The sequence below is a fragment of the Podarcis vaucheri genome (genome assembly GCF_965113315.1).
Source record: "Podarcis vaucheri genome assembly, chromosome: 11".
Classification (NCBI taxonomy): Eukaryota; Metazoa; Chordata; class Lepidosauria; order Squamata; family Lacertidae; genus Podarcis; species Podarcis vaucheri.
The window spans coordinates 9,322,324-9,338,499 of NC_138749.1; the positions used below are offsets into that span (position 1 = coordinate 9,322,324).

The 16,176-nt window shown below is 45.4% G+C and overlaps 1 protein-coding gene and 1 long non-coding RNA gene across 7 annotated transcripts in view; one reads left to right on the forward strand and one right to left on the reverse strand.

Annotated features, from left to right (window-relative positions):
* Window positions 1-7,504, forward strand: part of ARK2N (arkadia (RNF111) N-terminal like PKA signaling regulator 2N) — a 47,778-nt gene extending 40,274 nt beyond the window's left edge. For 2 of the 6 annotated variants that reach the window (XM_082242062.1, XM_082242063.1), the window contains 4 exons: window positions 3,020-3,202; window positions 4,897-5,023; window positions 5,471-5,665; window positions 7,121-7,504. In XM_082242062.1, coding sequence (XP_082098188.1) covers window positions 3,020-3,202; window positions 4,897-5,023; window positions 5,471-5,665; window positions 7,121-7,304 — 689 coding nt within the window. In that variant the 3' untranslated portion in view covers window positions 7,305-7,504. The remainder of the gene's footprint in view (window positions 1-3,019; window positions 3,203-4,896; window positions 5,024-5,470; window positions 5,666-7,120) is intronic. The other 4 variants (XM_082242064.1, XM_082242065.1, XM_082242067.1 and 1 more) reach the window with 4 other exon arrangements.
* Window positions 7,505-9,729: 2,225 nt separating this feature from the next.
* Window positions 9,730-12,300, reverse strand: LOC309514272. The gene is made up of 2 exons (XR_014211863.1): window positions 9,934-12,300; window positions 9,730-9,880 (listed from the first exon to the last, which is right to left on the reverse strand). It is a non-coding gene; the product is annotated as an uncharacterized lncRNA (long non-coding RNA).
* Between the last annotated feature and the right edge of the window lie 3,876 nt (window positions 12,301-16,176).

The window sequence follows — 16,176 nt, forward strand, 5'->3', positions numbered from 1 at the left end:
CTCAATTTTTATAGGAGTATATATCTAAATATTAAGTACTGGGGAGCAAAGGCAGAGGAGGCTATTGACTTTATGTGCAGCTTGTGGCCTCCAAAAATATTTGGTTGGCTGCTGAAAGAAGCAAAATGTTGCACTTAGATGGATCTTTGGTCTGAACCAGAAAGCTGCTTTCACATTTTAAAAATCCAAAGATCCATTTAACTTGTTTGCATGCCCAAAGAAACTTTAGACTGATGCTGACACACAGGAACACCTGAAACACACAATGCTTCATAGTAGAAATGGAGGAGTTTGAAATGGAGGAGAATAGCAAAAACTGTTTGTGATGTGACATTGGGAGTGGGAGGCGGTCTGCTGCTCATTGAAAAAGCAGAAAACCCCAAGAACATTTAAAAATAATTCCCCGCCAGGTTATTCTAAGACTGAGCATTTCAGGTGTCTAGTCTCCAGACAGGACTCTGAACCATATAAATTAAAGAAGGGACTGCCTCTGTGTTTTTCTGTGTCACAAAGACTTGTACCATGATAATGCATGACTGCATGGACTAGCGAGATCCTGGCTCAATGCAGATGAAACAAACCATAATTTGGTTGTTGGGAACACACTCTGTGCTTGCACATGCCAGTTACCTTCTGTGCTTCCTGGGTTACGGTAATCATAAGTTGTTGTGATGTCTGAAACTATGAGTACTTCTGATCGCTGGTTGCCTCCAATCTAGAGTTGGAAGCCCACTTCAAACCATGATTTCTCATTCTTTTTGGAGGCTGACTGTGATTAGCGATACCCATAATTTGCTTAACTCAGACATTGAGGCAAACTATTGTTCCCAGAAACCAGGATGTGGAGGACCATGAACAAGTTGCGTGTTTCCGACAGCCAAATCTTGACTTTGCCTCATTGCTTAGCTTGAACGGTTGATTCTTCAGTCTACATAGTTGCTGTTTTTCCCATTCCCTTCCTCTCTCCCACTTTCATAGGAGTAGATGGTTGTTTCTAAGGCAGCTATATTGAGACCAGGCATGCCGTGCTTTGCTTGCAGTCCATCTGGCGCTCTTCACTCTCCCCCCGCACCCTCCTCTCACTTAGCAACAAAAATACCCTGCTGTAATTTTGGAAAGAATTGATGTGAATTCTTTTGTTGGTGTGTTAGATGAGTGAATTGAAAAGGAGGGTTTGTCCTCATCTGCCCCCCTTAATTGTAAGTTGCCAGGTGAAATGTGACACACCTTTTCCATAGCTCGTTGGCAGAGTAGATTGTCTGCATGCAGCAATTCTCAACCTGCGGATCCCCAGATGTTGTTGGAATACAACTCCCATCATCCCTGACCACTGGTCATGCCGGCTAGGAATGATGGGAGTTGTAGTCCAACATCTGGGGACCCACAGGTTGAGAAACACTGAGTTAAAGCATCTCAGGTAAACAGGGCAGCTTCCCCAGATCTTGGAGGGCTGCTGTCAGTCAGAGTGTACCTTGCTAGGCCACATGGACCAATGATAATTAGACTCATTATAAGGCAGCTTCATGTGTTCGCATATGTTTGTTTCTGCACCACTTTTTCTGCATCCGTGCTTACAGTTTTCAAAATCTTCAAAAGCGCAGAAATGCCGATGTTTACCGATTTAGAAAATATAAATATAAACCACTCAATAAAATAAAGAATAATCTCTTAAGCAGTGTGCATTCTGCAGTATAATGAGATGCAGGTAAAATCAACAGAATTAAAAGCAGGTACATATCTGGATAGGTCTGGACAAAGTCTTCTTAGCAAGCATCCAAAAACAGTATACCAAGAGTGCCTGAATAGCGCTAACACACAGGGAGTTCCATGGCATAGTTGCTGCCACCCTGAAAGTTGGGCAGACGTGGAATGATTATTATAAGACACTTGTAAGAGTGCAAGCCCTGTAAATCAAAGTGGTGGAGAAGGCATGAGAGGCCCACTGCGGTCCCTCAAGCAAGCAGGTCCCAAGATATTAAGGGCTTTAATATACCAATAGGAATACTTGGCCCAGTAGCAAATCAGCAGGCACTGCAAACCTTTGGGCCGAGTTGTGGTGTGCTGGGAGGGTCTCATTCCTGTCAGCAGCTGCACTGCAGCATTCTACACTCACTGCACTTTCCAGACCACTGGCAAGGGAAGCCTCACCCAGATATATAAAGTTCAGTTAAAGGGAAGAAATAGGGCAGATCTGTCAGATCTGCACAAAGTAGTCCGATGATAGTCTTAACTGGATTGCTCAGGTGGTTAAAGCACAGTGCTGATAACACCAGGGTTGCAGGTTCAATCCCCGTATGGGACAGCTGCATATTCCTGCACTGCAGGAGGTTGAACGAGAGGATCCTCAGAGTCCCATCCAACTATGATTCTATTATTCTTTTGTGGGAAATATTAAGTACCGTATTTTTTGCTCTATAAGACTCACCTTTCCCTTCTAAAAAGTAAGAGGAAATGTGTGTGAGTCTTATGGAGCGAATGCAGGCTGCGCAGCTATCCCAGAAGCCATAACAGCAAGAGGGATTGCTGCTTTCACTGCGCAGCGATCCCTCTTGCTGTTCTGTCTTCTGAGATTCAGAATATTTTTTTCTTGTTTTCCTCCTCCAAAAACTAGGTGCGTCTTGTGGTCTGGTGCATCTTATAGAGCGAAAAATACGGTATATTTCGTTGCCAGTAATACCTTAGATAAATAATATTGGCATTATGTAAAGCATTTCCTTGCATATTACTTCAACAAATGACGTTTATGGTCTGCATCAGCCTTCTGCAACCTGGGGGCACCCAGATATTTTGGACTACAGTTCCCATCAGCTGGGAGTTGTAGTCCAAAGGAGCTGGTAGACACCCCATCCGAGAAGGCTGATCTGTATCAAGTGAAAGTTGGCAGTTTTGTCCCTGCTTTTGATTTGTTTAGTATTCAAATGCTAACGCTCGGTATAGAGACAGCAAAGCAGCAGTAGAGTTTGTGCTTCCTCTGAGCCGCTTGCGATCTTAATAGCTGCGGGTTTTCTTTCCTTCCCAGATGGAGCTCCGGTTGTGGCTCACTATGATATCTCGGACACAAATTCCGACCCGGAAGTGGTGAATGTAGACAATCTATTGGCAGCTGCGGTAGTCCAAGAGCACAACAGTTCTGTCACTAACCAGGACACTGGGCCTACTTGGAGGACGAGAGGGCTGCTAGAAGAGCTGAATGCTGAGACAGGTGAGTAGGGGAACATTGTCCCAGTCCTACGCTAGCTCCTGCACCTGGCCTACGCTGTTGTCCCCCCGCCGCGACTCTTCATCTGTAGCCTGAGGTCATCAGGCCTGCAGCAGCTAGGCATGCAAACCCATTCTTTCCACTGCTCGCTATTAGAAAACTTAAGTGTACACATTGTAAATATGGCTGAACTGGCATGGTTGTTGTTGTTTAGTCGTGTCCGACTCTTTGTGACCCCATGGACCAGAGCACGCCAGGCACTCCTGTCTTCCATTGCCCCCCGCAGTTTGGTCAAACTCATGCTGGTAGCTTCGAGAACACTGTCCAACCATCTCGTCCTCTGGCGTCCCCTTCTCCTTGGGCCCTCCATCTTTCCCAACATCAGGGTCTTTTCCAGGGAGTCTTCTCTTCTCATGAGGTGGCCAGAGTATTGGAGCCTCAGCTTCACAATCTGTCCTTCCAGTGAGCACTCAGGGCTGATTTCCTTCAGAATGGATAGGTTTGATCCTCTTGCAGTCCATGGGACTCTCAAGAGTCTCCTCCAGCACCATAATTCAAAAGCATCCATTCTTCGGCGATCAGCCTTCTTTATGGTCCGGCTCTCACTTCCATACATCACTACTGGGAAAACCATAGCTTTTACTATACGGACCTTTGTTGGCAAGGTCCGTATAGTGAAAGCTATGGTTTTCCCAGTAGTGATGTATGGAAGTGAGAACTGTAGACAAGCTGTATTCCAAGCAGGCAAACATTGCCCCCAGGAGCACCTGTGGCTGACCACTTCGCTCAAAGTCCAAAACAGACAGATATTCTTCCTTTCATTCCCCAATACATATCCTGAGTTTAATCCCTTTTCTCCCGATACCTCAGCTACTCAAAAATAGCAAGTCCTTTCGTAATACAAACCAATAGGGTTCAGAACATGTGCACAGTTCCTTGGAAAAGATTGTGAAAGAAAGAGAGAGAGAATATCTGAACTTCTGATTAAATGCTTCCAAAGGATGAAAGACCATGAGTGAAGCCTAACATTTTTATGGGATTCTGAGACCAGTAAAAGCTGGCCCCTTAACAGAAGCCCGACTCATGCAGGTAAAACTAACTTACTGTGACACTTCTATTTTTATTTGCAAATCTGTGTGTGTGATTCGTCACTTTTCCTTTTCCTTCCTTTCCCCCACCTTTTCTGAACGATCTGATGTTTGTGTCAATGATTTAGAAAGATATTTCTCTGGAATTTCTCACAAAAAATCTTCCAGACCACACAATTGTTCAGGGACACTTTTATATTCTCCAAGGATATTTCGCAAAGTTTTGTTAACCTCTGGGTCCTTTCGTAAATCCAAAAGTGCTCTTTGGGTTGTTTTTTTTTTTAGAGCTAGGCTGATGGAAGGGACCCTCTGAAGCTTTTCTAGCAGGTGGACAGTAGACTGTGTCAGGTTCAACCTGGTGGCAATCCATCATAAAAAAAATAAAATATGAAGGGTCTGTTTTTATACAAAAACAGGGTCTGCCAGGAAGGAAAGTCTTCTCCCCGTCCCCCACTCCCAATCCATGGCTGGTATATTTTGCAATGGCAGTGTGATGAATGGGTCTTTGCTTGACGTTGGTGAGAAACGGCTTCTTTCTAAGGATTTCCTGCAAGGGTGATGAAGCTGCTGAATCTGGGTTGGGTTGTCCTTTTTCTTTGCCTTCTACAGATCACTTGAATGCTGGATTCCTGGCAAGCGGCAAGGCCCCCAGCAGCAACACCCAGGTCAATGAAGAAATTAATATAGCATCATCAGATAGCGAGGTGGAGATCGTGGGAGTTCAGGAACACGCAAGGTAATAATTTCCCTTTTAAGCACTGAGTCCATCTAAATACTTGGAATTAATTTTTGAAAAAGAAGAAAATGCAGATCAGTTGGTCATGTTACCTTTTTCTGCCTGTGGGTAGGTTTTCTCCCTCCCTCCCTCCCTCCCTCCCTCCCTCCCTCCCTCTGTTAAGACGACTTGCCTTTTCCCAGTCTAACCCCCGGAAGTGCATACACATTAAACATGGACCTAGCGTCAAATATATGATTGATACTTGATTGATATTTGGGTGCGACGGAATCTGCCGAACCCAGAGGCACAGGGCACAGAGAAGGGTGTTTTTAGCATACCGCATAGTGTGCACAGCTGCTACAAGCCGCTGCAAGCTTATTTTTAAACGAACCAAAGCAGCAAAACCATAAGGGAGCAAAGCAAAGGGAGAACCCGAGTCTTAAGGAGATCGTTTTTTTAAAACAGGAAAGAAGTGTTTCAAGCGACAGGGGAGAAAGGCATTCCAGACATAGGGAGAAGTGAAAGCAGAGGAGGAAGTGAAGTGGAAGCCGAGGAGGAAGTCAATGAGGTGTCAAAAGGCAAGGCAAGAAGTGAGAGCAAAGAACCGTTTGAGCAAAGGCGCAGAGCCCAACTGCCCCTCAGTTTCCAGTGTGAAGGCAGGTACTCTACGCAGGTACTGGCTGCCGGGGACCACAAGGAAGCCTGCTCAGCATCTGGGCACAGACAGTCACTGTCGTCCTGGTTTCATGCTCCTCTTTCTAGGGAGCGAAGCTGCAGGTGGCCTTGGTGTCTGGCCAATGGCAGGTATCCAACCGGGCAAGAGTTAGCCCTTCACTGACCCTGTAGGTCCTTCTGGCCACTGCCACGCGATGTAGCTCTAATCCCAGGTTTCTCCATCCGTGGCAAGGGGAATACAGGCTGTAAGCGGCTTCACCTTTCAAATACCAGAGCTACCTTTTGAACGCTAAAACAGTTATTGGAAATCTGGAAGCGGGATGCTCTCTCAGGTGCATTGACAGCTCTGCAAAATTACATAGAATGCGAAAGGCAGGTGGCCTTTTTAAGCCATGTCATTAAAAGAAAACTGGCACAGGATGATATTTCTCGTTACTTTGATCTAGTCAGGCATGGTTGCAATCCAAGGGAAGTGCTTTGAAACACCCTCAAGCGCTATATAAATTGTAAGGACAGTTCGGTGATTATCCTTTGGTGCCCATTTCACACATGAAGTTACCGTATTTTTTGCACCATAACACTCACTTTTTTCCTCCTAAAAAGTAAGGGGAAATGTCTGTGCGTGTTATGGAGGGAATGCCTACGGGTGGCATGCCTACGGATTTTCCTCCTCTAAAAACTATGTGCGTGTTATGGTCGGGTGCGTGTTATAGAGCAAAAAATACGGTAATTCCTCCAAATTATGCTACACTTTAAAAGCCCCTTTACACCCCCCCTCCCTTATCACATTTTAGCCAATGTTATTGTTTAGTCGTGTCCGACTCTTCGTGACCCCATGGACCAGAGCACGCCAGGCACTCCTGTCTTCCACTGCCTCCCGCAGTTTGGTCAAACTCAGGCTGGTAGCTTCGAGAACACTGTCCAACCATCTCATCCTCTGTCATCCCCTTGTGCCCTCCATCTTTCCCAACATCAGGGTCTTTTCCAGGGAGTCTTCTCTTCTCATGAGGTGGCCAAAGTATTGGAGCCTCAGCTTCAGGATCTGTCCTTCCAGTGAGCACTCAGGGCTGATTTCCTTAAGAATTTTAGCCAATGCTTGGACATAATTTTTCTGTCTCCCTCTCCTTGCTTTGATGCATTTATTTTGGTGATCCCTTTGCCAAAGAAATTAGGGTCTTAATGCATCCGTGTAAACCAGGGATAGTCAGCCTTTTTATACCTACCGCCCACTAATGCATCTTCCTTGATGGTAAAATTTCCTTACCGCCCACCAGTGCTTGATGGAAGGAGGATTCATCTTGTGCCACGGAACCTTCTACCGCCTACCTAGAATCCTGAAACGTCCACTAGTGGGCTGTAGGAACCAGGTTGACAACCACTTGTGCTCCAATAGGTGAGCCTTGACGGGAATGTCCTTTGTCTCCCCTTGGTTTTCCGCAGATGTGTCCATCCTCGGGGAGGAGTGATTCAGAGTGTGTCTTCCCGGAAACACGTCTCAGGCCTGCAGTGCACCCGGCAATCTGAACCATGGACAGGTGTGGCCCCCCCGCAGAATTGGTCTTCGCCGCCCGAAGTGGTGGATCTCACGCTGGACGAGGACAGCAGGCGCAAATACCTACTGTAATGCAACTTCACTGTGTTTTCTAGTCACTTAGCCCTCTTCTTCCTTTTGTGGCACAGAAGTTTCTGGTTATCGCCTCGGTGTTCAAAGCCTCTGCTCCTGGCATTCTGGAATTCAGAGTCCTCCGGGAGGGTTTCCTCCTCTTCTGAACTCTTCCTCCCCTCCCCCCCAACACCCTCCAATTAAAATTGCATCATCAAGAACTTTCCTTGAGATATTGACCCCTCTGTAGTCAAAGGGAGCTTTCCCTCTTACGGAAACCTTAGTGGCACTGTACTTCAGTAACAACTTCCAGGTTTTTTCCATTGTGTGTGATTAATTTAGAGCATTCGTTGACAGCAGCAGCGACACCTTCCAACCCACACCCTTTAGAGAGCCGTACAATTGCTTTAATTCACCACTAAAACGGATGTCGCTGGTACATGTGGGGCTTTATTATTATTTTTCCCCTTGCATTTTTTTTATTTAAAAATAAATAAATAACACCACTGGCCCAATTTGTTCATAGCTCTGAATGCCCCCATCATGATTGTAGTATAACTGTGGGAGCTTAGACGGGGGCATTCCTAACGCAAGTTGATTTGGTTGCAAAACCAGCAGGAATTGATCACAAAAGGCCTCTAGCATGCACTGAGCAGCTCTGTTTAAAACCCTAAAGATTGTTTTCAACATAATTTGTAGCTTGCACACTGCTCAGTGCTCAGTCTCCTCATAATAACGCATTTTATTTTTTCTCTTTAGACTACTGTACTGTTACTGGTCATTTGGCCCAGATTGTTACAGCCTTTTTTCGTTTTGTTTTGTTATTGTTGTCGTTCACCCGAAGCAAACAAAAGCACAAGGAAGTGACGCATCACAAAAGTACCTAATTCTGATCTCAGGTGTGGTTTTCATGTTAAGCTTTAAAGGTCTGGATGCAGCCTAACCCGTATCTCTACGTGTCTGGAGGCATGTAAAAGCAGAACATGAGACCCAGAGTGGATCCTTCTGCCCTGGGCTGCATTTGTACAAAGGAATTTTGGTTTTTAACAAACCTTTAGCACACTATCCTTCCTGTCCTCCTCTTAGCAAGAGAAGAATTAGAGGAGGCTGCTGGGTCGCTAGGGACTCACCTTCCAAGGGAAGCATATTCTCAGCTGGGCGAATGTTTACAGAGTAGGCCCAGTTCAATCTCTTCTCAGGGTGACTGGCACCCACTCTGTTCGAAACAGAGCAAGAAATAACTCGTAGAGAGGAAGCCTCCCGTAGCTTCTCTGAATATTACCACCCTACAGAGGAAAGCATGAGGCTCTGTATGCAAAGCATGTATGATCAAAAGTAGAACATATCCTCTTACATAGCCGTCACCCCTGAGAATTACCCAGCACGGCTTTGCCTTCATTCATTTGATTGCTTCCGCAGAAAAAGCAGCGAAATCTGGAGCAGCAAGGGAAGCTTTGCCACAAATATGGATCACTTCATGTGGATGAAAAAGAATGGGAGGGGATTGGAGTTTCCTTTTGTGTGTGTGTGTGCATCTTCAGAGATGAGGTGTTAATCTGTAAGTGTACCTTTGCTTTTCATACTAACATGAGAAATGACCCTTGATTTTACCTTCTTTTAAAAACTCGGCTGAGCACTGCTGGGCTTCACCAACTCTTGGGGTTATGCTCCTTGGCTTTAGAACGGTTCCCTGGCCCAGATTGTGGCATTTGCTGCAAGCCGGGATTTCTCCTTTCCCGCATGCCTTCTGTTCTCTTGCAAGGGCTGATAGGACTTAGGCAGCAACATAATGGCAGCTGGACTCATTGGGCACTTAGATGTTCATGTTTGTCCAGTCACCTTTAGCTGTAGAGTCCATTGCACATCCAGACAAAGTTGTTTTGCTTGATTCCTGACCAGTGTTGGCTTCAATCATTAGTGCATCTGGGGCAGTTTCTGAATAGTATGTGGGCAATGCCCTTTGTTCCTCAAGACTCCTTAAATGCCTTGACAGTTTGAAACGGCATTCATGCAATTGTTTCAGTTCTGTTATCGGTCGCTACAAAATGATATTTCCTTATTCAATGGCAGTAGCTGTTGGTGGACCAAACCTTTGCATATGGTAGGGTTACCACTCTGTACCTGGGTTATCAAGGAGTAAGAATATTCTCTCTCTGGAAGGGTAGGACATGCCAAAGCTCAGTTCAGTCATCATTTACACTGGAGTAGATACAGCCTGTTGAATAGACAGTTAAGTGGTTAATGACACACAGCCAGCTTTCAGTTTAAAATCTCTTTGTTGTGCAATCCCTGCATGTGTTGTTATGTTGATGAACTGAACAACGTTTATGCTTCCCACAAAGTTCTTTATGCTCACTAGATCACGCTGCCTGTACTAAAAAGACCTTCCTAAGTCCCCATCTGATTGTCATTTGAAGGACAGCATGGGACTTGCTTGCCCTTCTTAGTTGGATTCAGTGGGCAAGACTTTTGGGAGAGGATTGCCTTAGATAGTTCTGCAGATGTGGCAGGTCTTGAGATTGCTCTTGATGCCAGCTATGAGCAGTTTTGCTGATGTTATAAAGTGGGAAGGATGTGGTCACTCTTAAAAACAACAACTTGATAACAGGTTTCTGCAGAGGGGATGAGTTGTATCTCCTGCTCTTCCCACACTCTCTATCAATGACCACAAGGTGGACTTGGACTCTGAGACTTGGATTTTATTGTTAGATGGAGGCAGTCAGGACTTGATTTGTTGAACAGATAATGCTTTGTTGTCCTGGCCACAGTTCCAATAGACACCACTAGGCTTGCCAGCTTTTGATCTGGAGACTGCACCTGTTGCTTCAACATCTGCGAGGTGGTGAGGCCTTATTTCAGACTGTAGGCGAAGGAATTGCATGTTTCAGGGCTCTGCCATCTTAGCAACATCTCTGCAAAATGGAAAACGAGGATGGCTGAGAGAAGTCTAGGCTGCAGCTCCCTCTCTGAAGTAGTTGCCACGGCTCAGGAAATTTATTTATTTTTTGGGAAAGTATTTTCATGGGCAGTTTCTTCCGCCTTCAGCCTGCAATGTTAACATGATTATGCTAACTTTGGGAACAGTGTCTCCTTCCCCCCGAGCTAAAATTGCCAGATTGTGAAATCCGAGTCCTGCTTGCTATGGCAGGCAAAGCAGCATGGACTGAAGATGTACAGCAGACCCAGGCAGTGGTTGCCAGAACAGCAGGGTGGTGTGGCATTACTCACTTGCCATCTCAACATGGAGGTTGCTGCTGGTAGGGGCGAGGGAGGTCAGTGCACTGCAGGAGCAGCAGCAGAGCCAATCTGACGCTGTGTCCACGCCAACCTCCTCTCCCTCTCAGCTATTGGTAGAATCTCCCATGTTGGATAGCCAGGTGGGCAACGCCACTCCACCAGCCGCTACTGTGCACAGGACACATTGGCCCTAAACAGTGTCTTCACCTACCACCCAAGGCTGTTAAAGCTATCAGTTGTGCCTGCAGATCTTTTGCCCCCAAAAGCCATCCCTCCTTTTTCTCCTCACTCGCTGGTTCCATCGCTCTCAAACTACATTGCGAAATGAACACCAGGCTCAAAGTCACCTGCGCACGAGAAAGCTGCTTGGGAACGGCTTTCTCGTGGCCCTGTCCCATGTGATTGGAGTGTGTGTGTGTGTCTGTGTGTGTGTGTGTGTGAATGGCACTGCCACGAGGCATTGGCCAGCTGCCTAGCTCTTCCCAGCTGGTTGTGGCATGTTGGCAATCAGGTGCGAAACACCAGTCAGCCTGCATGTCCATTTCCAGTTTTCACGCATGCCTGTGACGACTGCATGGATTGCATCATGGGGAAGTAATTTAGCTGGAGGTGTGTTTGAAAAGCACCGGAGCAAGCTAACCAGGCAGCCTTTGGCCAAGAACGGCTGCTTCATTACTACCGTTAATGAAGTTGCCTTTTGAAACATGAAAATTGGCTCTCGTTAGAAAATCTATGAGCCATGCTGGTCTACTAAGCTGGTAAGCCCAGTATCCTCCCTTTTACGCTGGCCAGTACCAGAAGCATCTAGGAGTCCTTCCTTTTTTTAAAAAAAAGAAAGAAGCAGAAGGGGAAAACAAAAACTTTGTATATGCTGTGACTTCCATGTACATATAAAAAATATGACTGCATTCTAACCAAACTTCCTCCAATTGTGCACTGTGTTTGTTTTTAAAGGAATCATGAACTCCAAGCTTGATAACCAGTTCATGTCTCTCTCTTTTAATTTAAAAAACAAAACAAAAAACACTACGTTTCTTTTGCTGACTTGGATAGTTTTTCTTAAAGCGATGTTCTTTTAAAAAAGAAAGAGAAAAGAAACAAAAAATTCAAACCGCAATCACTGGATAGTTAATACATTACTTCTTCGTCTTCTTTTTCCTTTTCCCCCTTTTCTTCTTCATCATCTTTGTCTGAGAGAGCAAAAGGTCGCTGGGACTGATTTTCTCAATGGATAAGTGAAATTGTAGCCATCGTATGGCTAAGAACAAATGCACTTGATCGCCCTTGCACAGGCCTGTAAAACATGCACCCATCCTGGCTTCCCAGGCACGTCTTGCAGACCAGCAGGATCTCTGATAAAAAAATACAGATTCTACCCAAGAAATTGGCCGGCTGCATCTTGGGGCTCCTTGTTTTCCTTACAGGCCTGGTTTTAGCAGCTTCTCTTTTTGCTGGAGCTCAAGCTTGGAATCTTCCAGTGGAGAAAAAAAAATAAAAATTTAAATGCTTAGAATTTATTGTTTTCAGTTGTGTAACTCTTGAATTAAAAAAGACAAAAAAACCCACACAAAAATGTTCTTTTTAACACTCATTCTCGTTTCCATCTAGTATTTAATGGTCTTTGGAGAAGAAAAAATAATAATAATAATAAAACAGAGTGTTATAAAATATATATATTTTTTGGTGCAAGATGAGACTTTCTGTTTTTTTTGGAAACAAGTCTGTAGCATAAAGTTTAAACTATTTTAAGACAAAATAAAATAGAGTGGATTATTTAAACAATATCTTACTTTGTAGTGTGTGGGGCTTTGGGGGAGGGGTGGGAAATTTTGGGAAATGGCGTACATGGACCTCACCACTGCTTTTCTGTTTTCAAGTTATAATAATAATGATGATGATCCTTATAATTTATTATCACTGCATCAAGCTTCCCTTGTCTCCTACGTCCTAATCCCCACACTCCAACCACTACACCATGACAGCTCTCTGAAGAAGGTTTTAGGTTGTATTTTCATTGTAATGGATATTGTTTTTGTGTAGTGCGTGGCATACACCTCTTTCGCAACGTAAAGTGGTTTGGAAATGCTTCTAAATGAATAAAACAATATGAGCCAGCAGGTCGCTTCCCCTCCAGATAAGCTGGCCGCTTATTGCAAGAGGAGTCATAAACGCCTTCCTCAAGGAGAAACCGGACAGCCTGGATGTGGTTTAAAAAGGCAAGTATGTTTATTACTGCAGTCCATGGGCTGACCTGAGCCATTTGCAGCCTAAAACTCCCCACTCTCCTCCCCAGTTTCACGCAATGGAAGCCGGCTGAACTCCCCAGTTGACCAACTTAAGTACTGGTGATGGGAAAGTAAGAGGCTGCCTTATATTGAGTCAAACCAGTGCTCCAATAGCTCACCACTGCCTATTACTTCTATTATTATTATTATTATTATTATTATTATTATTATTATTATTATATTGTGTTTACCGCCCTGCATTTGTAGATCTCAGGGCGGTTCAGAACTACTACTACTACTACTACTACTACTACTACTAATAATAATAATAATAATAATAATAATATTTATTTATACTCCGCCCTCCCCAGCCAAGACCAGGCTCAGGGCGGCTTAACACCAAATATAAAAACTATTGATTAGAATACAGCTTAAAAAACAAAACTAAAATACAGCATTAAAATGCAGCCTCATTTCAGTGGAACTCAATCAAAAACTTTTGGGGGGATAAAACCGTCAGGTCTTCACCAAGGCTAACTATCCAGACTGGTCCTACGTGGACCAGAAAAAAGCCAGGGAAGTCCCCAAATAGGAGTTCCATCACAGAAGGAGAAAGGAAAAAAGAAAGAGGGGAAGGGAATCAAGTTGATTCCAAGCCAAAGGGCAGGCGGAACAACTCTGTCTTACAGGCCCTGCGGAAAGAAAATAGAAGATAAAAAGACACAAAACACATAATGAAAGTAAGAGCAAAAGCAAACCAAGAATCCCACAGGACATTTAAAAGAGTATCAGACAGAATCAGAATGGTTGCGTTGGAAGGGACACCAAGGGTCATCTAGTCAATCTAGATGCAATCCCTGCAATCCAGGGATCTCAGCTCAAGTGTCCATGACAGATGACCATCCAGCCTCTGCTTAAAAACCTCCAAGGGAGGGAGACCGTTCCACTGTCAAACAGCTCTTGCTGTCAGAAAGTTATTCCTGATGTTTAATGTTCATCAGCCAAAGGCCAAACATCAGTGATGGCCAAACTTGGCCCTCCAGCTGTTTTGGGACTACAATTCCCATCATCCCTGACCACTTAGCTAGGGATGATGGGAGTTGTAGTCCCAAAACAGCTGGACGGCCAAGTTTGGCCATCACTGGCCTAGTTAGAGAGGAACGTTTTTGCTTGGTGTCTAAAGGTGTATAATGAAGGCGCCAGGCGAGCTTCCCTGGGGAAAGCTTTCTATGAATGGGGAGCCACCATGGGAAAGTGTTGCTCAAGTCGCTACCCTCTGGACCTCTCAGGGAAGAGGCATACGAAGAAGGTTCTCAGATGATGATCGGAGGGTCCAGGTAGGTTCACCTGGAGAGAGGCAGTCCTTGAGGTATTGCGGTTCTGAGCCATTAAGGCTTTCTATGTCTTCACTGTCAATGGATCTGTCCAGGAATTATCTCCCAGACCTACCTGGAGAGGCTGAGGATTGAATCTAGGAGCTTCTGCAGGCAAACTACTTGCCACGGGACACGGGTGGCGCTGTGGTCTAAACCACAGAGCCTAGGACTTGCCGATCAGAAGGTCGGCGGTTCGAATCCCCGCGACGGAGTGAGCTCCCGTTGCTCGGTCCCTGCTCCTGCCAACCTAGCAGTTCGAAAGCACCTCAAAGTGCAAGTAGATAAATAGGTACCTCTCTGATGGGCAGGTAAACGGCGTTTCCGTGCACTGCTCTGGTTCGCCAGAAGCGGCTTAGTCATGCTGGCCACATGACCCGGAAGCTGTACGCTGGCTCCCTCGGCCTATAGAGCGAGATGGGCACTGCAACCCCAGAGTCGGCCACGACTGGACCTAACGGTCAGGGGTCCCTTTACCTGCCACCACACCTAGGTGCAGCAGAGGAGCTACAGACACAACTCTGTCCCGCCACAGGAAGAAATGGAAGATTGGGGGAGGGGGGCTGCCATGGCTGCACACCTGTGAATCCCAGCATTCTCTGCCTGAGGGCTGGGCCCGAATAATCTTGAACTCATTTTGCATCTTTGTATTAAAATCGGCGCCTTTCCAACACATCCAAGGTTCAGCAACATCAGCACGATGCTCCAAATAGGACTGTTCAGGTAAACTTGTATCGCCCATTCATTTGCTTTTGCTGTGTGGTCCAGCAGGTGCCCTGAGACTAACCTGCCCTTCTCAGAGGTCACCTGAGCTATCTTGCTTTTCATTTTTTTTCCAAAAACCTGTTTGCAAATAGCTCGACAGGTGCAATGCTCAGCTTCTCGGGTGACTCAGCCTCCCAGCTGTTAAGACACCTTGTGGAGTTTTAAGAAGAGAGTGGTCTTTTGTTTCTGTAACCTAATGGGAGTTTTCCTCGTGCCAAACCATGTTTGGTTTGTGTTTCTTTTTTAAAAGTGACTTTGCCTTTGCCCCCATAGTGACACATGGCCACTGGGTCTGGTTATCTGAAGTCTGTCCCTTTAAGTGGACACAGACAGACAGAAGGAAGGAACCGTCTTTTTAAGGGATTATCCCTTTCTCCAAATCGGATTTAAGAGGTCACTGGGAGTCTCTGGAAGTGGAAACAATTCTGGGGCTCTCTCATTTTCTCTCTTCTAACAATAAACTCCCCACCACCACCTCTAGACTAAGCCCAGAGCCAAGGTACAACAATGACAAATTCCGGGGCAGTTTCAAGCCACACCCTGAATTTTGCAACCTGCATAGATTATACAAATTGAGCACCTTTGCATGGTTCCTTTTATTTTGCCCATTCTAGTTTGGCTAAAATAGGGAGGGGCAGCAAGCTAGATCAGGCACTGATATACCGTAGCTCTCTGATCATTGGAAATTTTATTCAACAACTCCTCTGCCCTCTGAGATTCACACATTTTCAGGCGACAGTGAGGTCTAGAAACTTGCTTTTCAAATGCAGTTGTACCTTGGAAGTAGAACGGAACCTGTTCTGGAGGTCGAACTGCCGAACTTCTGATCGGCAAGTCCTAGGCTCTGTGGTTTAACCCACAGCGCGTCCCTGTAATATTGATTTGTACGCTGTTGGATTTTTGTCATTGTCTTGTTGGGCTGTGTATGTGATAAAGGGGGGCCATACCAAGGTGAAGATGTGCAGCCAGAAGCATTATAGCCAGACACTGGAGAGACCTGTCAGGCGTAAGCATGGACCGATGGTACCAAATAATATGGGAAACAGCCCTACTAGAAAAATTAACCAATCAACTGAAACTGACATGGGGACATGGGGACAAATTTGCAGATGACACCAAACTGGGAGGGGTGGCTAACACCCCAGAGGACAGGATCACACTTCAAAACGACCTTGACAGATTAGAGAACTGGGCAAAAACAAACAAGATGAATTTTAACAGGGAGAAATGTAAAGTATTGCACTTGGGCAAAAAAAAATGAGAGGCACAAATACAAGATGGGTGACAACTGGC